General features: G+C 42.5%; 1 protein-coding gene across 3 annotated transcripts in view; it reads right to left on the reverse strand.

Moving 5' to 3' along the window:
- Nucleotides 1–22,783, reverse strand: part of LOC120443724 (diacylglycerol kinase 1) — a 49,756-nt gene that overhangs the window by 24,323 nt on the left and 2,650 nt on the right. For 2 of the 3 annotated variants that reach the window (XM_039622973.2, XM_039622974.2), the window contains exons 2-9: nt 21,252–21,361; nt 10,734–10,817; nt 9,139–9,221; nt 4,546–4,744; nt 4,165–4,368; nt 3,553–3,738; nt 1,045–1,170; nt 850–974 (exon numbers count right to left, since the gene is read on the reverse strand). In XM_039622973.2, coding sequence (XP_039478907.1) covers nt 850–974; nt 1,045–1,170; nt 3,553–3,738; nt 4,165–4,368; nt 4,546–4,744; nt 9,139–9,221; nt 10,734–10,812 — 1,002 coding nt within the window. In that variant the 5' untranslated portion in view covers nt 10,813–10,817; nt 21,252–21,361. Of the gene's footprint in view, nt 1–849; nt 975–1,044; nt 1,171–3,552; nt 3,739–4,164; nt 4,369–4,545; nt 4,745–8,057; nt 8,091–9,138; nt 9,222–10,733; nt 10,818–21,251; nt 21,362–22,783 lie in introns of those variants that run through there. The other variant, XM_039622975.1, reaches the window with a different exon arrangement.

The raw sequence follows: 22,783 nt of genomic DNA on the forward strand, positions 1-22,783 counted from the left end.
GTTTTGTGGCGCTTTGACTTTATTTGCGGTCGCAGTTCTTTCTTGTTTTTATATTCCTTTCATTTCTGGGTATATTTTTTTTGCTCTGCCTGTCAGCATGGCGGGCTTGTGAGGGGAGGAAGGCTGGAGGTTTAAGGCTGTTCTTTTTGCTGTGGCCGAAACTATTAAGTTGCCTATGCGATGTGGTAGCTGTGGCAGCTCCACAAATTTGCGGTTGAAATGGAAACACGGGGAACACAACACGAAAAAGAGGCCTTTTAATTGATTTCAGCGCAGTCTGATATTACTTGAAATCAAGGAGCCAACAAAAAGCTGTAATAATATAGCTTTTATTGGGTAAATCATAAATGTATTTATATTTTACAGCACTGTTATAGTAACAGTAGTATCTAGAAAAGAAATACATTGATTATTTCAAATAAAATGCAATCAACTCAAAAATCAATTAAACTTTCGAAAATAATATCATTATTTTGTATATTAAATTTAATGAATGTATATATTTCTTCAAGTGTAGCTAAGCTGGGACTATCGCCGAGTGGAATGCTCAAACAATAAAGGCGAAATTAATTTCAAGTGTTTTTTCCACTGTGTTTTGTTTGGCGCTTTGTTGTGTTGGCTGCTGAAAATGTTGGTAAGTAATTGAAAAAGTTTTATTGGATTGGATTGGATTGGGTCAATGAGTAGTCGAACGGGTTTCGGGATTCGTGACCACCAACCGGACGACTGATAGAGTGTGGGAGATATGGTCTGTTTGCAGTGAGTGACCTAAGTGGATTTCCCGAGCATCGATTGCAGTGGCAATCGCGTAATGAGTTTTTAATGTAAGTCGGATTTGGTGGCACTCACCGGACGCAGTTCGCTGACATCCCAGCCGAGATATTCGGCCACGGCCATCATCTGGTTGACAATGGCGTCCATTTCGGCCGTGTCCAGGACTCCGTTGCTATCCGTGTCGTACAGCCGGAACATGACTGCAACGCAATGAATAAATAACCGTTCAGGAAGCAGGCGAAGGAGCGAAGACTGGCCGCTTGCACTTACACTCCAGCTTGTCCTCCGGACGTCCTGCCTCGAGCAGTGATAAATAGCAGACGACATCCTTCAGCGGGACCTTGAGTGTCAGCGGATCGAAATGGGAGAGTTTTCGCGCGAGGAGCTTAATGTCAGCTGCAAATGAAAGAGGCGATGAGTGGGTGGCTGCTTACTGGGGGATTGGAGGACTGAAGGACTGCATGTGCCAGTGCATTTATAAAGTGACAGAGTGGACGCCGCCCCTCATTATCCTTAATGCCATCGACAGCTGACAAGTCAGGCGCCATTATGCCTAATGTTAATTGCCTACAGTTGACCGGGCCAAAAGGCAGCACCCTGCGTTTTGTTATGGCTCTTAATGAACATGAGTTTCGGAAATTGCTGCCTCGATTCCTTTTCTAATGCTTTAAGCCTGCGACCCAAAACTTTTTCCATTCTTTGCTGCAGATTTTCTCCCACGTTTAACGTTGTTTTTCCATAATTACAAATCTATTCACCTATTTCTGGCTCCCTGCAGCATTTCCCCATGGCTGGCAGTCAAGTTCTGCGCAATTACATAATGCATTAAAATCAAAGCAACTTGTTTGGGAATTTACAAAGGAGAAAAAAGAAAGAATGGCTCTTTGTTTGCGCGGGAGGATGAATGATTTCTATCCTCGGTGCTTTGACAGGCCATTTATGTGTGCCGTTGATGTGCTAATTTATATGTTAATGCGGAGTTTCCATCTGAGCCAGGCAAACACCCGAAAAAGACATGGAGATGATTGTACTCTAGCTAATTATGTTTGCCCACTGTGGGGGATCGTTTGTTGGCAATAAATTAAGATATATATGCGCGCATACAATGCCAATATTTGCCCGACTTCTTAACAACTAAATGAGGCTGTCGGCTCCGCGAGGAGTGCAGGAAGTTTTGCAAACAGGCTGAGTGTGTGTGCAGGATCAATGTCAACTTATTTGCCGGCCTACATTCCGACTAATAAATTTAATTCACGCACACACACAGGAAGTCGGAATACAAAAAGCAAAGCAAAACTAATCCAATTAGCGCTTAAGGCGCTCAAACACACAGACAGTAGGTGCTTTGTCCTGGTTGTACCTAATATCTAATGCTAATGGGTAACTCATGGCTGGGCCTTTTCCGCAAATTACTGCAGAGCAAAAAATCGCCTGCAATCGTGATCAATTTGTTGCGTAATTATTCTTAATGTTACTAAGCATTACATTTGATTTATTAGGTATTCGTGTTAGATAAATCACTTTGATATTTGCCTATTTTTGAAGTCAGATACAAAGAGTTATGCACGTTTAAATTAATTAAGAAGGACTTCTCGCAGAAACTCAAGCATGTTTTCTGGCTGTGTACTCCCACTCTGTAAGCTGCCACGACAATGCCGTTCAATTGCTGGCAAAATGCGTGAAACTGCTGGCCAGCGACAAAGGCAAAAAAAACGAGAGAAAAAAAAGAAATTTACGATCATTAATCATTCTCGTGAACATTGCAAACGAACCGAAATGAATGAAGGCAAAAAGGGAAACAAGGCGAGGACGCAAAAAGCGAAAAATTGTGCTGCATACTTTCAGGCCGCAAGTGCGCCTCGCTTTGTCTGTGTGCGTGAGAGTGTCCTGCTGCCGCTTGTCTGTGTGTGTGTAAGCAATAAATGTTAATTTAACGCAGGCCTCGCTTTTTACGAGTTGCGTTGCGACTTCGTGAAATGCAGAAATGTTTCTAATTGGGCGTTGATTTACGACACCATCTCCGAGACAAGAGACCCTTGGCTTTTGTTTTTTAGCTGTTCTCTGTTGTTTTCGCAGGGGGAAACGGAAGAGGGGCGGCTGACTTCCGGTGCCAAGTTTCGTCTTTTCCAGGGAATGCAAGTCGCGCGGCGGTCCTGGGCGCATAATTTATGAATTAGCGAATGTCTGCCTTGTTGTTCTTCCGCGCTGATATTTGCTTTTTCCACTCGCTCAACTAATTAGCAAGTTCGCGAGGAAGTTAAGTTAAGTAAATGGCAAATAAGTGGGGTTTTTGCTTAGTCTGCCAACCTGTTCCACTACACCAATTGTTTTAAGGATATCACCATTCACTTTATCAATCCAAGCATCAGGAAATTTAAATTAACACTTTAAATGAATGGTATAGATCTAAACACGCTTGTTTACTTATGAAAACCCTCTCCCAACCTCACATCCCAATTTTCGCATTTTAACCACTTTTCGAATGCACAACTATTGTAACGAATGTTTCTCTCCATTCACAAAGCAATCACAAAAGTTAGTTTGCCCTAACAAGTGGAGCACATAGACGGGTAATTTTTGCATTTAAATTGTTCGCCGGTTCCGTATGCTGAAACATGTCGGCTGGCCAATCAGCTGGATGTGCAATTTCAATGCGAGTCCCTGTCCCAATTCCACATTACTTGCTGATTGCACAATAGGCGTCTTAATTGGAAGTCGCATGCAAGTCGCAATTCGGATGGGCGCACTCTGTGGCGGAGATGCCTAATTAATGCTCACCATCAATTTTGCAATTAACCGAATTGCTGCTCTTCTTCGAGGAGTTGCGGGACATCTGCGAGTGGTTGGTGGCCGAGTGCGAGGGACTGGAGTCCACGGAGCGACGTGCCGGATTGCTCGCCTGGAACATGCTGGGTCCGCTGGCCAAGGGACTCGGCGTCACCGTGAGCATCGGATGGACACTGCCTGTTAATTGGAGCGTCCGATGAAATAGACACACTTATTACGTGGGGTTTTAAAGGTATATGTAAGTATAATTAACTAAACGCTAAACTAAACGAAAACCTTTTTTGAGCTATCGAGAGTACAAATTGTATTTTAATTTTAAACTGATTCTGAAACACGACAGATTCAAAGAATTATTCGATTAATTTATTATTCTTATTTAATATGTTTTATATATTTAAGAATTTCTTTTATAATTTTTCATGAGTTATTTGGTTAATTGGAAACAAGTTATCTCGAAAAAAATAACGAAGTTTTCAATTCCTTTTTTATTACAACATTACATATCTTTAAACAGCAAGAAGTAGTCTAGAGACAAGTTCAATGAAACCAAAATCCTCTTTTTTTAAAAAACACTGTTCTGTAAACTTATCCCCGGTTACTTACCCGTCTTGCTGGGATCATGGGATAGATGTCCGCCCAGCGAGTGTTGTAATTTATCCGTGATGCCATGGATTTTGTCCACAAAGCTGCTGCGGGCTTGTGCGTGTCCCTCTGCCCCGGCCACGCCCCCCGTGCCGCCGATGCCGCCTCCGCCTCCGCTGCACTGCGGCATCAGCTCGGCAATGCTATTGATGTTTGGTATGGAGCCTAATTACAGGCGGTAGGGATGCCAGTGGGGGGCGGGGGCAATGTGGGTGCGGGATGGGCCAAAAGAAATGTTCAGCGATTATTCACATGCACACGAGAGTGGGTGGGCTGGGTAGCATGGGTAGCATGGGCAGAATGGGTAGGACGGGGAGCTGGGTGGCAAGGAGGATCTCTTACCCTTCGTGTGCGACGTGACCGGCGCACAGGCGGCCGTGCTGCTGATGGCGGCCATTTGATTAAGTGCCCGGCCATGCAGCTGGGCCTGGGTGACATTCGGCTTGAGGAAGGACACAAACAAATGTTTGGCCAGGTCCAGCGGCGCCTCGCAGTCGAGAAAGGCGTCCAGGAAGCGCCGGAACCCGTCGAAATCAATGTCCTGCAGAAAGAGTTGTAACATATAAATATAGCGAGTCCAGTCAAAGATTTATGGGGAGCTTTGTTTTGAAAGTATATAAAATGTCTTAGGGAGCACATAACTTTTTCCTTATGCGAAATGTTAGAAAATTTGCTTAATGACTCTTTCTCACTTATCTCTTGCTATACCCGCATATGTGGACTGTTTTTCAACCAATTGAATATTTTGCACTTGAGTAACTTAACTACGTGGATTCTAAAGCAACTAGTATGAGTATTTGACACTAAAAAGTGTAGAGAAATTTATCAGCAATGAAGAATCCTCGCAGTTCTCCTCCCTTATTAGATAATACTGAGAACATTAAAAGCGTTTTGAGGGAAGACCAACCTATTACTCATTTCTCTTACTGCAAGAGTGTGTAATAAATCTGCCACAGGCCATTCACGAGTGACAAGTTGAAATGTGTGAAAAACACTCGTCGTTGCATCGCTCCTTCCCACCGTCTTCTTTTTTCCGGGAAAGTATCACGAGTTTGTTGTGGCAGGGAGTGGAGGAGGGGAGGTTATAATAACATAATATGCTGGCGTTATTATGGCGAAAAACATTTTGCAGTTGCCTCCAATGAGATCCTCGTATTTCTCATCTTTTCGGGTGGGTGTAGGAAAGGGAGTGAGGAGCAACCGCCGTCATCGACTTTATTAACGTTGACAACGGAGCGTATGATTAATAAGTACTCGCCATATTGTGACATGTTCGGAGGCGATTTTCTGCGTGCCAAGTGAAGCGAAAGTACATTTATCTCCGAGTAAATGATGGTGCTGATGTACGAGGAAGCTGTTGAGTTTGTGGCCTAATTGAAGGTCAAATATCAGTCGACTCAAAGCTGGGATTTCTGCTTTAAAATTCCCGCTTTACGCGTATGGAATACATAATTCTGCTGTGGGCGAGTGCAGGCCATTTTATTTACATTTGTCCGGTGCACAATATTCCCACATAAATCCGAACTCTGTGTGTCTGTGAAAAAGGTTCCATTCGGCTCGTACGTGCCGGGGAATGTACCCCAAAGATCTGGCGCCTCTTTATTTGCCATTTGGCAGAGGGGTTCGGAGTTTTATGGATGCGGAATGGAATGGAACCTGGCTGAATGGGAATCGGGGCAAATTACATGTCAACACCACGTGTAATGTCCACACATTGACAGCTGCGGCGCGATTCGTGAATCAACAATGCGACATTGATCGACGCTGGCATCCGCTGGCATTGATAGACGTCCTCCACACAGCTCCATACAGCTTTTCGGATTTTACAGTCGCGGGTTGAAGCTCGAGTTGCAGCCTCCCTTCCAGGATAACAGCTAATCAAGGACGACAGCACGAGGGGTGCGATTAATTGCGCAAGAGGCAAGTCGCATGTAACGATATAATCAGCGGGAGCTGGGCTGCCAGGACCACGGCACGTGTTTCTATTCTACCAAATTTATTTCTGCCTTTATTATCAGACTCCTCACGAGCGGCTGCTTCTTTGGCTGCTGTTTTGCATCGTTTTAAATTTCGAAACATAAAACAAAGTAAACGAGCCGGGGCTGCCAGCATTAAGAGGGCGCTGAGGTTTGGGCTCACACGAAAAACAAAGTGCTTTACAAAATGTGTTTGATTAAATACAATACAAAAAAAAGAAATGTAGAAAGTAATATAAATATGAATGTGAAATTCATCCCAAAAGTTCAGACTTCCTTGGGAATTCATTTATCAAATTGAACTAGATGCCTACATAATCTAAATTAAACAATTTCTTTCTGTAAGGCAATTATCTCGAACTGGAAATTTCATTCTGCTTTATTTATTATCAAATTTGTCCTAGGAATGGATGATTATTATAATATATAACATACTACGAACTGTTTTCTCTCTGTGTGCCCAACCACTTGCTAGCTGTTTCGCCGGCTGCTGGATGCTCGGCCATAATGAAACCGAATACAGGCAAATGGAAGTTTATGCTCGTGTCGTCGTGGAAACTGGCACTACACCATAGACACAGTATCTATGTGCCATGAGCAAACTGCTTGAAGCCAGTGAAAGCAAATGGCTGCGACTCGCCTGAGTGGAGAAACATCGGCATATTGTAAACCCGGGCCCAGATACGCAGATACGCACACTCTCGCAGGCACACACATAAATTGCAAACGAGTCACACCACACACACCAGCACTATAATAATGGCGTGAATTGCGTTAGCAAAATTTATTTAGCCAACAAGGAGCAACGAGATACGCGTGCGAAGGTTCCTCCCTCCCTCCTCTACTTTTTATCTATGTAGATTTCGGGGTAGGGGTCCTGTTTCAACTTTTGCTTATAGACATTCAACGGCGCAATAATAGGACCGTTTCCGAAATATTTCATGGCTTTGAATATATATTTTTTTAAATATTTATAAATTGATGACATACATTTAATTGTATTATTATTAAGCAAACTTGGAGCATACAATTTAAAATATATTTGATTTTATCAATATGTTGAATTTGAATAGTATTATTAGTTTAATTTGCTTATAAGAAACTTGGAATAGTATTATCTGTTTTATTTGCTTATAAGAAACTTGGAATGGTATGTGCTTAAAGGCAATGAACTCAATGGAAATATTATCATGAAAATGTCAAGTGGCAGTATTTCACCGATCTCTGCTGTAATTGTGGCCTCAATCTGGGCTGGTATTCCCATGGATGCGTTATGTGACGCTATGCGTGAGCGCGTGGCTTAATGAATAAATATTCAAGCACATTTCGGGCGTTCGGTGCGTATGCGCGATATTCATTAAGCTCATAATCACACATACGCACACATACGGGCCATTTGGCACTCGAATCACTTCTCCACGGCGAACATAGTCTGCGCTCTGCATTCATTATGCATCGCAATGTCCGGGGCATAAGTTACGACCATCTGAGCGATGTTTTAATTTCTCGTCCTGCTGTTTTTTAGTTTTTCACACCGAGAAGCAGTGGGAATCATTTAATTTTTGTTTGCCAAGCAGATCTGAGGACAAGCGGCACTTAATGAACCTAATTAAAGATCCCGGGCTTTAAGCCGATTCTTGGTGGAAAGTGAAAAGAGGACGGGCCGTGTAAGCTGCTTATTGGGAATAGGAAATTGTTGCCAGGCAGCGCACAATTCGTGGCATGTCAATTCATTTCGCTAACTGAAATATTTACGGGAATTACTTTCGTTCGCAAAATGCTGGCATTGAGGAACAGCGAGTGCCAGGAGTACCCGAACATTCCCGGCAGGCAGGGTGTTCGATATCAAAGTGAATTCCGATGAAATCATTCACTCACGCTCGAGTCCAGTTGCATGTGGAGGGAAGGAAGCCAGGAGGTGAGCCAGAGTGACGGAAACTTAATTATACTTTTTCCATTTCGTTACGCTGGCAAAACAAATGATAGACCGGAAAAACAAAGGGAGGGAGAGTCGAGAATGATTTCGTTTGCATACATGCTTCTGGCTCGAACGATTCCAAATTCCGGAATTAAAAATGTATATTACTGTGCAAACTGCACGTCCTTCGCTTGTCTCCCTGGTAACCCCATGGTGATCTGGGTAGCTGGATCCGCTTGGCCCGCTTGTCCCCATTGAGGGAGTAACCATTTATGCAGCTCCAATGGCTCCTGCTCCTGGTCCTGCTTTAACCAAATTGATGGCGATGCAGGCAGTTTCAAATTAATTCTGTATGTATAAACTTGTCAGGATATTCATTCGGGAACAAGGGTGGCCGGGCAGCTCGGCGTCTGTTCTGTCTCTGTTGGGATTCAATTTCAATTTGGCATTCAGGCGTAAACTTGAAAAGTCTGTGATTTATTGTACGTATAAGAAGATTTACTTTCAATCTTTCGCCCCACCTGGCTGCCCTTTCCCCTGGCCCAATTTCTATTCAGAGTGCTCCATCTCCTTGTCTGTCCAACCATACTACTGGAAAATCTATTTTACTCGGAAATTATTTTCACATTTGGAAAATCGAATCGTTTTTGAGCAATCGAGAGGAAGATCTAACAAGCCCGTTAGACTGGACTTTTAAACCTAGTCTTAAGAATAAATAGCTTGCATATTATTTTTAACGAGGAATAATTGTATACAAATGTTAAGTTTTCTATGTTTAATCTGTAATTGAATATTTCCCGTTTTTCTCAGTGCACACACGTGAGTTTCCGTAAGCTTAGCTGAATCGCTTTCATCGGTCTTCCCCAGTCGCCAGGCTGAGGATTAGAGTGTAAGAAGCAACCCGAACCAAAGCCAGCGAAGCCCTTGACTTGTGCCCTGAGCAGGGTCTGCCCTCCACTCCTCAACACTCCTCCATAGTAGCACTCTCATCCGCTTTCAATTAATTGCAGGAGCAGAGCAGGACATTTTGGGAATACTTACCCCATCCGGAATGCACTTGGGCGTGGTGGCGGCACTTGGCGAGCTGAACTCCCGCAGTACATCTTGCAGCTTTCGGGTGGAATCTGCAAGGAATACGACACAGGTGAGTGGTGTAAGCCAGGGATTATGCAAAGTTCAGTTTAGCCGGGCTACCGGCTGCGTGCGGGGCAGGACACACGTCAATCGCTCGACTGGCGCCAGGTGAACTAAATCGACGTCTTAAGTGGGCCAGCCCAGGTGGACAGGTGTGTGTGTCTCCCCAGGTGACTCAGGTGGCTGAACTGCAGCGCAGTGGGATAATTAACTAATGGAAGGCGAGTGGTTGCTTCTTGCTGGTGGGTGCGGATGAGCCAAACGAACGACTTGGACGGGCAGGCTGACATGCTCCAAGTGTATAAACTTAGAGTTAACTCCACGGGGAGTCTTCGGTCCAAAATGTTGCGCCCACAGCTTTATTAAACTAATGAGAGTTTGGTCTGCACTTGAGCACAGTCGCAGTCCCATTTTCAGTTTCAGTTTCCGTTTCTGTTCCTGGGCAACACCAGCTGGCACTGACACCTGCACCGCAGACTAACAACATTGAACCGCACTCTAATAAGCACCTGCAGCCGCACCCATGTATCCTGTGGAGCTGCACAGGATACACACAGGACTCCTGAATGGGCACTGTCTCAAACTGCAACTACGGGATATGTGACGGGATTAAAGCACCCCTCAAATTGCTACACAAGAGCTCGTACTCTTCGATTCCTTTAATTGAATTAAATCCTAGTTGATATGGTTTCGATTCTTTTTCTCTTTAACTAATTATAAAAGGAAACTGTACTGTACTGTCTTTATTGCGTATAATTTAGTTGGTTATAGCTCTCTCTCTCATTAAGACTGCATTTTATGATGTTAAATAAGTATGAAGTAAATAACAACAGAGTTCTTTTTGCGGAGGTACCTTTCCAAGTTTAGGGCATTACAAAGTAATATTTTTGTCTGGCTGAGCTCCTCTGATTTCGAGCTGTTCTGGCTGAAACGCGGAGCTTTCCATCAACCAAGTGGAGCTTGAAAGTGCTCCAAGCTCAGCATCTTGACGCAGTGTGTGTTCCGTGCAACATCCCATAATCTATAAGCTCAACATTCCCATTTGCCGTATCCGGTAATTCCCTCCGCCGGGCAGCCGGCGAGATGAAGTGAAGCGAAGTGCTCACCCAGAGGTAAACTACTTTACCATGTCAAACAGCTTTGCTGCTGCAGCAAAGAATGCAAACAGTGTCAGACATAACTGAAGGCGATGGGAGCAGATGTGTGGAAGGGATGGTGCTCACAATCGTTCTTTAAGTTGCCCTTCTTAAGCTCTGAGTTGCCAGTCCCAGCCAGCGAAAAAGTATATGTATCTGCATTTATGTTCAAAAACTATTAAGCTACAATATGCAGGTTATATGCACCTCTTAATCGATTTGAATCGATCGGGTATGTTCTCTAAGTATAAAGACAGCTAACTGAATTTGAGTTAAAGGGAAACGGGGAAGTTTTAATTGGTACTAAAATACTAAAAGGTCAAATGATTTTGATTAGTGCGATTTGATTTACTGCTTTCCACTTACATGAGGCCAACTCCTGCAGCTGCAAAAACTCGCGTGGCGACAGTTTATCCCATTTCGGTGCTGCGATGCCAATATTCATTTTGCCTGAAAGTAAGCAATACATAACAAATGGTGACAAATTGTAATTTCCATCATAATGCGGGGGAATCTGTTGGCAAAGGGGGGGCGCATAATTTATGGCATTTGCATTACGAGTTCGCAATGCAAGTGCCAAACAATCGACAAAACGCACACATTGCCACGAAAATACGTGGGTCCTGCGTACGTGATTGTGGCATCGACAATCAATACTTTCTGCTGAATGTGTGCGATAAAAACTAAATTGCTTTAAAATGTTATCTCCCACCTCCCCGCACATGCACACTCACTCCATTCTTCCACCCTCGCACATATCCTAGATATTTTCAGACATTTCGAGTGGGCAATGCGAATAGGTCCTGTGATGGCTGTCTAAAACAGCAGTATAGCACTTGTAAAGCTCACCAGAGTGAAGAAGAGCAAGGTAAATAATGTAGCACAAACAGATTTAATATTAAAAAAAATAATTAACAGTCTATGAAGTTATTAATACAATACTCTTAACTTAATTATACAACTTTGGTCTTTAATAGGAATTTATTCCGTTATCTGTTTATTATATGAGGTCATACATCATCATCAATTTTTGTGTTTGCCTTTCGAATATTTTTAAGTAATGAATAAAACAACAGTTAATATACGTGACATTTAAATTTTCAAGTTGATGCGAAGTGAAAGGGAATTTTTCCCACGGGTCTTAGGGCTGAAATGCCCGGAAAATGAACCACTTTCCCAACTTGCCAGAGAAATGGGTGCAAAAGGCTATTAGCCAAGTTGTTCCCTGCCATATGCCAGGCGCTTTGCCAGCCGTTTGACACGTCATTACTAGAATCATCATCATCATCAGCATTAGTATCATCAGCATCATCATCGCCATCGTCACCACCATCATTATCATCGGCGTCGTCATCCTTGTTGTTAGGATGGACGCAATCGCGAGTCGCTGCTAATCAATGGCATAATTTCCCTGCGGTATCTCTGTCACAGTTGTGACGTCACACGAGCTGCTGGCATTTCGGGCATCAAAAGCCCACGCACACACACACACACACACACAGGCCGAGGCAAAGGTATGTGTCACAGACAGTCAGCCAGCCAGACAGACAGACAGACAGACAGACAGGCAGGGACATATATGTTTGTGCAGCACGTATATGTATATCTTTTAAAGTAGAGGGAGGCATGGTATTTGATATATATATATGTGCCTATACTTGTTGGCTTGGCTTTTCTGCGTTCCCAATTCGCTTGGCGTTTATTTTTACTCTCTGGCCATTTAGCGTTTTTATTTATTCATTTCACAAATCTTCTCTAAAGCTTTTGTCTTGCCATGTTTATATTTAGATGGTTATAATCAACTGATTGGCCAAGTTATCATTTTATCCACCGCCGAGCACTTGTCACTAGAAATGTTCAAGTGGAAAATGGAGAATGATATTTCACGAGCTATTTCCGCATATTGCAATCGTAGTTTGTCCCTTTTTGCTCGTAAAACTTTAATGGAGCCCCATATTGCCATTATTTGCAGCTTATTTGGCTTAAATGGCCGCAGCGCGTTAATAGTACCTACAATGCTCGGATAATAAACTAATGAAAATGCAAATGAAGCGCCCAAAAATAAATAGTGCAGCTTACACGGCGTATACGCAATCTGAATGCTAATTGCGCCGTTAATGGCGGGATGTGTGTGTCTTCGAGTGTGTTTTTTTTCAAGGCATCATCATGAAACTCGCATTTTGGGAAACTGGATATCTGGGTAGCTGGACATCCGTTTGTCTTCTGCTCGTAATGGTCCTTGGCCCGAGTCAAAAACTTCAATAAATTGGCTTGGATTTCTCAGTCTTTGTTCGTCATCCTGCCGCCCCTTGACATTGGGCTAAAAAAAGGACGGATAGGACATGGATAGATGTGGAGTTCAACGGACTGCCAAGTGCCGTGCTTTTTATGCTGTCCACATAAAATATTATTAGATTATGCGTCCGCTCCACTCGCACACAATGAGCACCAGATTCCGATTCTGATTCCGATTCAGCTTGTCCTCGCGCGTTTAGATGTTTATGTGCATGTTGGTCCTCTTATTGTTTTAGCCGAAACAAAATTGCCATAAAACCGGGCACATAAATGTCCGACACAGAACCATTTTCGTGTTGCCTTCTTTTTACGCTTCAAATTGGACCGCCAAATCATTATACTCGTACTTAGGTACGGCGGTCCAGCGGTCCAGCGTCCTCTATCTTTGGGTAGAGCAATAATAAAAGTAAATCAAATAAAACAGCAGCATATTGCGTTTTTTATGGGCTTTAGCTTGTGGCCCTGTTTAATGGCCAACTCTGATCGCGGACCAAAAAAAAATCATTTTTCCAGCACATCAATACCCATTTTATTTGTTCAAATGGAGGGGGCCCACCCACCTTCAAATTTTAATTAGTAAAACAAAATTTATGTTTGTAAAAAACTCTCCATTAAGACAGATTTTTATTTATATCGGGAAAGTGTTTTGTTTTTATATCACGCAAATGCCGTATAAATATGATTTAATGGCTATAATCAGGCGAACAAATAATCATTAATCGTTTAATAAAAGCGGGAATACAATCCATATATCGAAGTGTTTTTATGTTTATTACAAAAGAGAAACGTGTGTTAGTTTGGCAAGGATTTAATACATTTTCCGCAGTTCCTTAGTAATATTTTTAGATGTTCTTGAATGAACTACAATTAGCACTCATAAATTTATAAATTGTTTCAGACTCGTGACTGATTAAATTTCATTCCTTTGATGAATCGCCAATTGGGAGATATTTTCGCCATGAATCATTGAGGAGTGCATACAAGTGGGCATTAAATAAATAATTGCAAATCAATTGATGTCAGCCATACATAATTTATTTTGATGCCAGCTGGACCAGCAATGTTCAGACTTAAATGCAATGTGCTAAGGGACACACGTCCGTGTGCAAACAGGACTCCAAAAAAGGCCAAGACGAGCAACGCTTTAATTAACGTGCCTGATTTGATCGGCAGAAATAAATCCATCAGCATAGCCAAGCCATGCATAAATTCGAATATCGAATCAATCAATCGACTGCTCGTCTCTTTGGCATTTAGGGCGTCGAGTGCGGAAAAGGTTTATCCCGCCGAATTTGAATAGCAACCAGAGTTTGCTTTTATGAAACTGACATTATTGTTTATCTGATGCGTGGGCCTTCCTCGCAGTAACTCCTCAATTGTTTTTGCCTGACAATAATACAAACAGCCAGCGAATTGCGAAAAAAACGCGCTGCATGATTGTCAATAAGCAGTGCACACAACTCACTAGTCTGCGTTTTATTTTTTTAGCTCAGTGCACAGCAGCCGTCGGCAATCTGAGTCCTGGATCCTGGAGCCCTGAAACCCGTGGCCTGTCAGCAGCAATGCTCGTATTTCAGGCACTTTTGCCGCACATTTTTGGGACAAGCCTAGGTAAAGATATGGGATATCAAAGAAAAACAAAGCAGCTATAAATAGATACATTTCCAGACTCTCTAATACTCAGTAAATGTGAGCTTGATGTGATTTCCAAGCACGTTGCATTTGCCATTAAACAGCGCTTATCAATATTTAAATAAAGTGTCTGTTGGTCCTCCTAATTCATTATTTTAATCTTGATACCCCCATGACAGCACTTCTTGTCAATTCACTTGTCAGCATTGATACAAGTTTAGATTTCGAGTTGTGGCCGATCGGAAAATCCCCTTTTAATCCCCAAGTTTTCCGCTGCAAACAAAAGTGTTAGCATACTTTTTGGGGAATGTGTGAACGGGGCTTACATCCATGTTGCATGTGGCACCCGATGTCGCATGTCGCATGTGGCGTGTGTGCGGTATGCCCGCTCGCCAAACACTATGGCTCCGTCGTAAGCCGCCAGCTTGCCACACCCGCATCGATGGTCAGCGTAAAAAGTGCACGAAAAGGGAAAAGGGAAACAATTGCAATATACTCGCTTTTATTCATACACCCATTGCGCATTCATTCGTGTCGGTTGAACCATCTCTGCAAAGGACTTTTTTTCCGTGTAACCCCGACCCCGCAAGCAAATGTCACACACCATGCCCGCGGAGTAGAGCTGCCTGCGGACCGGACATGTGCTGCACTAAATAAAATACTGGGATAAAAAGACAGAAATGCCGCAGGGGGAGGGGAGTGGAAGGGGAGTGGGATAGGGAGGGGAGCCTCGAAGGGAAGCCCCGCAGCAATTAAAACTGTGGAAATATGGCAGGGCGCGGCTGCGGAGTGAAATGCAATTGTGTTGCGCTGACTTTGACAGAGGCCGTCGAGCAAGTCTACTACTGCACTGAAAGAAACAGGCATAGCAAATCCAGGGAATACATAATATACTGCCATATTCTAGCTTGATTACACTGTAGTACAAAAAAAAAAAGTAACAAAACAAAATTCGATTGATTACATTTTTCTTAGTAAGAATCCAGAGAAAAGCATTTTAAACATACATCGAATAATGCATATGAAAGCTGAAACGTAAATCATTCAGAATTGCTGAACATATGTATTTCAAAGAGTTTTCTTTGTTTGAAGTTATCCTGCTGACACGGAAATAACGTTATTCTTGTTACATTCACTCATCAAGTTCTTTTAAGATGTTTAAGGATATTTAGAGTAGAGTTTTTTAAAGCCATGAGTTATAATCAAAGATAAAATAGGTAAAATTTAACTCTTAAATTTAAAACTAATGCATTTGAGTTTCCTTTCAACCATAAAACTCTACGCATTCTCCTAATCCTCCAGACACTGGTCTCGGACTACAGGAAGCGCGCTTTAATCATGGCGTCTGGTCGCGTCCTTTTCGCCTTCCTTGCACACTTCCGCTTGTCAACTGGGGGACCGGATATGGGGGCGGGTAATCACAGGACGGAGAAAGCAATGGAGAAAGCGACGGAGAAAGCGAAAAGCACGCTGTCATTGTTGTTCCGCTTCAGTTCAGTTCGGATCGGTTAGATTCAGAACGGCTGTATTTGTCGGGGCGACTTTATAGTTCCATAGTTCCCCTGTTATGGCCATGGCTGGAGCTCCTTTATCAAATGCTGGCCAGGCACAATCAGACGCGAGACTGGAGGCGCTGGCAACAAAGGAAGATGACAACTACTTCTGGAGGGCACGAGACTGGGACTCCTCAATACACAGCGCTCTTCGCTTTTGTGACAGCAATTGAATCAAATTTATTGTCTGCATCCGATGCCATGCAGTTTCCACTCGACGTCCTAGTAGCGAACCCATTGTCAGCGCGGCTTGTAATGTCACGTCCTGTTTTTACGAGGATCAAGTGCATAAAGTATGACGCCGGAGCGGTTTGAAATGAAAAAATTATATATAAATGAGATTTGCGCGTGCATTTGGCTCTAAGCTTTTGACCACCACTCGAGCGATAAAAAATATCAATAGCCCGCGGGAAATGGCATTAGAAGCAACGAAGAAAAAATAATAATCTATGTAGATGTACATACAAAATGGTTAACAGCGGTTTTGAAAAAAATATATGGAATCCAAATGCATATTGGCTGAGTATCTTTTGTTTGGTTCTAAGGAACCTGAATAAAACTATCGCAAGTTTAAGACAAATGTCAGCTGATACAACCCTCGACTGACGTTGATTTAAAGGGTACTGCCTCGCCCCATTGGCCTTTGTTTGCGTTCAGTTTTCCAGCAGCGTGGTCATGAAAAATGGTTTTCCATTTCCCCACCCATCTCACTTTAAACTGGCCAACCGAGTGATGCAGACATTTGGTTCTTTGTACTTCTGCGCGATTTAATTGCTGTTAATTGGCCAGCTAAACAGTTGATGTTACTTTGTTTTATTGCCAGCGCGAGGAGCGCCATATAAAGGGAAAGGTAGCTGGGTGTTGGGGCAACTTTTAATTTTATTTACGCCAAAAGACCGACAAGTACGTGCCGTGAATGCGTAATTAATGCTCGAACATGTTTTATGCCAAAATTAACTCCGACAAAAAGGCTTCCCACTACGAGCAGTGCAGGATGTGGAGGCCACGTTCAAAAAGGAAGCCTGCGAAAATTCCCAGCAATGCCATGCCATAACCATGAAAGTAGGCACCATAACCGAACTCCCTCCTCCGAGACTCCTACTTTAACCCATTTTCCACCTGATTTCCACGGTGTGAAAACATGAAGGATTAGAAGGGTAGAAAATTATTTAAAGTGGGATAAAACATGCAATTTAAAATCATAAAGATACAGCTATTGAACACTGCAAAAAAGCATTACAAAACTAAACATCAGAGAAAAGCTAAGTTTCCATATAATAATGTAAATAAATAAATATGTAGTTCTTGTACCGTTGCTGGCGATTATCTTATCTGTTTACTTGAACTTTATGTTAACTAGGAAGCAAGCCATAATTAATTGAGTTCCTCGTTCATTTAGCAGTTTTCTCCCCAGTGTTCCAACGTGCTAAAATACATTTCCGTCCGGGCTTCTGGAGAGATTTCCCTCCGGCGAGCTCGCCCTCTGACTTTTCACTTTGATCGACGGCCGGACAGCCTTCAATGGAAATTGATGACGCCACACCTCGCCTGCCCCATTTCCCCGGGGGCATGTTGTATTCGTTGTATTTGTTGTATTGGGAGGTGTGTTCATGTTCATGTGCTGCCGAATATAATTTCTTGAACAATAAAAACTGTTTTGTCTTCGATAAACAGAAGCGTGCTGGAGAAGCTTGGCCGTGCATGCCGGCGATCTATAAAAATAGACAGCCAAACAAACAATCGATGCCTGAATGGAGGGACGCCGCGTCTTTCCGCACATATAAAAATACGCAGTGATCTTATGGCCGACCTTACACATTTGCAGCACCTGGCCAACTAACCGGTTCCATCCAACATGGCAACCAGGAGCCAATCTCTGGCCAACAGAGATGACAGTATTCGCTATGACAGCTATGGCTTGCCTTGGACATGCTCCTCGAGAAGGAAGGATAACTCAACTATTTACATTTTGGATTCGAAACCCTACTCTACAATCTATGGATTCTCACTGGAAACATGGAATCATTTGCATTTTTCATTTGGAATTTAAGAATTCCTTAACAACAACAGTAGTAATTAAGTCAAATTATAAACTCGGCCTTAAATTTCATTTAGAAATTAAGTATTTTAAACAATTTAATTTAAATTATGGTTTGTTTTGTGGGGGGCTTTGATTAATTTCAATTGGGATCTGCGCTAGTAATCAAAAATCAAGACGACAAAACACGAAAATCCCAGCGGAAAGCGAAACAAGAGGCTCGCGAGGAAGGGAAAGGCGATTTGATTGAATTGCCACAATTAGAAAGATTTCCAGATTTGCTCGCCTTGTTTGAGTTTGTTTTGGCTGCGGTTTTAGCCGCTTCCCGAACTCGTGGATGTTTACACGGATGCCACGGCTCCTCATTTCCCCTGCGGTTAAATATTTGCTGTACTAAAGTGGAACATTTTTTCCCTCGAAGGGACAAAGTGCTGCAAGCAGCGGGAAATCAAGTGCCTGAGCTCGGACCTCTTTTAAGCCGAATTTCGCTGGATTTCCTTTCTTGCTTCTTATTTTCTGTATTTTTTTTTGCGCTATTTGGGTGTATTTAAGCTAGGCCACGCCCCTCCGGTCAGCGTGACAGATGAGAAATGAAAGCACTTCCTGGGCCAGTGGCCAAATCGATTCTGATTCGAAACTGGAGTCGGATTCGCTTTGGCCTGCAGCAATGGCCGCACTTACAACACACAACCTAAAATAGCAAACGCTTTTTGGCTGCCCCAGATTACAAACGCACATGTATGGGGCATATAAATCTGTGGGGTATCTCGTAACCAAGTGAACACAGTGAGAGAAATATAGTTTATACAAAAATAAATAGATTATATATATTAAAATGATTATTTATTGTATGAAATGGTAATGAATAGAGTATCTTTGTACTTTTGATGTCGGATGATTTACTCTATATGGGAGTCTAATCCATGGGAATATAAATCAAATGGGAATATGGTGTAGCATAGGTGTTTGTTTTCTCAGTGTAGCGCACAGCGCGTAGCACTCATCACCCGATTGGCCTGTGACGTCAGAGCCCCTTTCGACCGCTGCGAAAATGGCCATTGAAATGTTGACGTCGACGGCGTTGCGAGTAACGGATTTGTCTCTGCCCTGTTATTGTTTAACTCACAGATACTCCTGCGGTCGCCAGTGTGGGTGTGCGTATTAGTGTGTGTGTGGTATCTGTGCGGTTTATTGACATTCAGCGGCGAGTGAGTGTGTGTGAGTATTTGTTTTGGTCAAACCTATAGTCAGAGATAGATGAAAAATTGATTGTGCTTCACGCATCACCTCAACCATTTGGCAAGCTGAAAAAATACAAGTCCAGTGTATCCAGTCATCAATTATGTGTCTCAATTAAGGATTTCCAAATGCAGTGAATGCACCCGTAGCCAAAGTTATAATCTTCAGATACTCTCAGAAGTCTCAAAAGTAAGCTGGTATTATGCTCGGCTTGCTACTGGCGACAGTTGGCCAGCATGGAAATGGGAAATGCCTGACACATGTAACGAATTTCGATCACTCGAAAGTCGAATAAATCAAAGACATGACAAAAAATTGAAGGCATTTGTCGCTTAATTGGGGTGCCACGCGTTGCAGCAACAAATACAAAAACGAAGGCCACTCAGCAGACGAGGAATGCAAAGGAGGAGGCGACTTTGACTGGCAGTTTCGACAGGCCAAATGCGAAACGATATCTGTCGTGCTATTAACGAAGGAAGTGAACATCCCTCGTGCAAAAATAATGACGTATTTTCAGGCATACCAACAAATATTTCAGTTACAAGACTGAAAGCCAAGCTCACGCCATCAGATTGATTCCATATGTAAAACTGATGAAACTTATTATGGAAAAGGTCTTTTGAAATTATTATTTTGGAGATTATAACTTAATGGCCTCATCAATGGAGTGATAATCGGAATAAAATTAAAATAAATGTATTATAGTGGAAATTAATACCTTTGTTATAAGAAGTTGGTTTTTCTCAACTTCGGGGGAGCACCACATTTTGTGTCCATCTTTGCGCTCTCACTCACTCTTCCAGGACGATTCTTTACAGCACGTTACCCTTGAATGGCACATCCCGAAACGGACTTTGGATTAGAAGCGTCCTTGTGGGCCGCTTCACTCCCACACCGACACCCACACACACGCACTGGCACACTCACACTCTTGCACATTCTTGACGAGGCTGTCAGACGCCATTATCACATATTGCCGTCACTTTGCGTTCGCCAATGCCGCTGTTTCTGTGGTCGTAATGCGCAAATACCCAAACAATCGTATGCCAAAGGTCCTGTCCGAGTCCTTATTCGCATTGTCGCATATCCGCATCTGGGACATATGCAAATGGTAAATGGTAAATGGTGGATGGCAAATGGTGGATGGCAAATGGTAAATGGTAAATGCTGAAAGGCAAATGCCAAGTCGGTCAAATCGCTTTTGCACATGAGCCTTATTTGCATCTCATTAACATCCGGAGCTCTCGAGCTCCAACAATGGCCGACGTGTCATTTCCGCTGCTATTTCTATTCCCATTCCCATACATATCCCATTTCTATTTCTATATCTATTTCCGTTTTCCAATATGCCAAGGGTCGGATAATTATTGCACTGAAAATGGAGTATTGGCGGGCCACGCCTAATGAGCATGTCCTGCGATGACTGACGTGATGTGATGTGATGTGATGAGTGTGTGCGCGGGGTAGTTAATGTCACATATTTTGATAAATTGTTTTACGACCATAATTTGTGCAGCTTTTATCGCCTTTTTGTAATGGCTTTCTATTAGTGTTTTATGCGCCGTAAAAGTAGCTCCACAAAACACGCATTCATCATTATGCTGATAGTTGATGGCAGTGGCAACAAAATGAAATTAAATTATTTACAAGCCTCTCGACGGGCGTCTTTTGCATTTTATGGCAGCGCAAACAGGCCGCACTCTTATTTATTCAGCATTCTGTTGAACACGCGCTCAAATAATTTGTATTTGGCATAACCTTTGGGGCCGACGGCAAACCGGGCCAAACAAGGGTTAACAGCCATGTCCCAGACAGATACAGATACATATTTAGATACAGATACGCTGAAAAAACAACTGCCACGAAACTGTTCTTTCAAGAGTGTACCTTTGCATACAAAGAATAACTTGATAACCTCTTACCTCAGTAGATGGAAAATCCATCTCAGAAAGTATAATATGTGCATACTACAAGCTATGTAGGGTAAGCTATTTTAAAGGTAACTTCAATCAAACTTTTTCCCCTGTGCACAGATACTAGAATGATGTTCACTGTGGATAGGGACTGTTTACATTTTGATGAGCCCGAAGAAGCGAAATATTTGACTATTTATACGTGTTTACATACCTCTGTGCTGCTTCTTCCGCGCTGGTTCCTCAATAGAAAAAGACGGCGACAGTGGAGCGTGCCGGAAAGAGACGGGAGATGAGTGGGCTCCTCCTCGGGCTTAGTGCATTCTACAAAGAAATTAGCGCACACAAAGTCAGCGGAAGTTGTGAGGAAATCTTTTGCACAAACATTCTGATAAGGCTAAACAAACCATCCATGTTTGCGCCGCAAATATTGTTGTTTATACTCAATCGCATACTCAATTGCAAACTCAATCTTAATCGCAAATTAACACGACTGGTGTTTGACGTCTAGTTGAACGAATTAGATAACTAATTCAAGGGGTTTGCTTTTAATCAAGGCGCCCAACTTGGCCAACAAATAGAGCTCAGACTTCCGTTGCTCTCTTGGCCAAGTCCTGAACCGGTGGTTGCGACCTTGAAGTTTCTCTGTGAGTTTCAGAATTTGCCCCGCAATAAATTCATCTTAATATCCAAGCAGTGTGGAAGTTTCGGTCGTCTGAGCGCATTTTTCATTCTAAAGGAGTCGTCTGCACGTTGCAAGCAAACTTTTCTTCCCAGAGCCACCGCAAACAATGTCAAATTATATATTTAGTTACATACATAGGTAACATATGGGATAGATTCAAGAACGTACAGGCTTGGCTCAGAAAGTAGATGAATTTTAAATATTTCATTTAATACTCTACTTTCTTTTTTAAGATTTTAATGAAAGGACATTCATTTAAAATCGTAAATGTTAAGCTGTGTTTTATAAAATAATTTTGTAAGGACTAGAGCTATTGTCCCATCCGAAACTGTAACTATAGACACTCGGCTCGCATTCAGACCTCCATCCCATGGCGTGGAACACATGTTAAATACTGTGAATAGTGCAAAACTTTGACATCAAAGTTTGTTGCTGAAATTATTTCTGCGTTGTACTTGTGTGAAATGGGAATTAATTCAGCTCGTAGCTCCCAAATAGCTAGGACCAATGGGATATGGGGTTTTGCTCAAGTTTAAGGGAAGTTCATTAGCAGCGAACGGCAAACAGGGCGTATGCGTAATCTAGCTGTTTCGAGCGGTTAAATAGTAAAGCCAAACTTCGATTTGGATCACTTGGCGTGGCGATAAGTCGCAACCATTAAATGCTCGTTAGTAGTCATTGCCATATCTGTATTTGTAGTATTTGCTAAATTATCAGCCAGCGACTCGTTTGCATTGCTCCTCTAATCAGCGCTGGGCAAACAAAAAACTGACATGAATGAAATTTACAGAGTACCGAATGGCTCTTTTCCATTACACTGGCTAACAGCATATTTGTACAATTTTCAAAAAGAAGGGCAGCATTTGAAAATTTAAAAGAAAATGTACCATTTATCTAGGCTTTCTTAAAAAATATATATGTACATACTCAGCAAATGCAATCAGTTTACTTTTGCCTTTATTTATTAGAGATTATTGATATAATAATATATATTAATAATAAACAGACTTTGAAATAGAATTGTCCACAATAGATAGGAAGAAAATGTTCGAGGACCTTGA

The sequence above is a fragment of the Drosophila santomea genome, chromosome 2L (assembly GCF_016746245.2).
Source record: "Drosophila santomea strain STO CAGO 1482 chromosome 2L, Prin_Dsan_1.1, whole genome shotgun sequence".
Taxonomy (NCBI): domain Eukaryota; kingdom Metazoa; phylum Arthropoda; class Insecta; order Diptera; family Drosophilidae; genus Drosophila; species Drosophila santomea.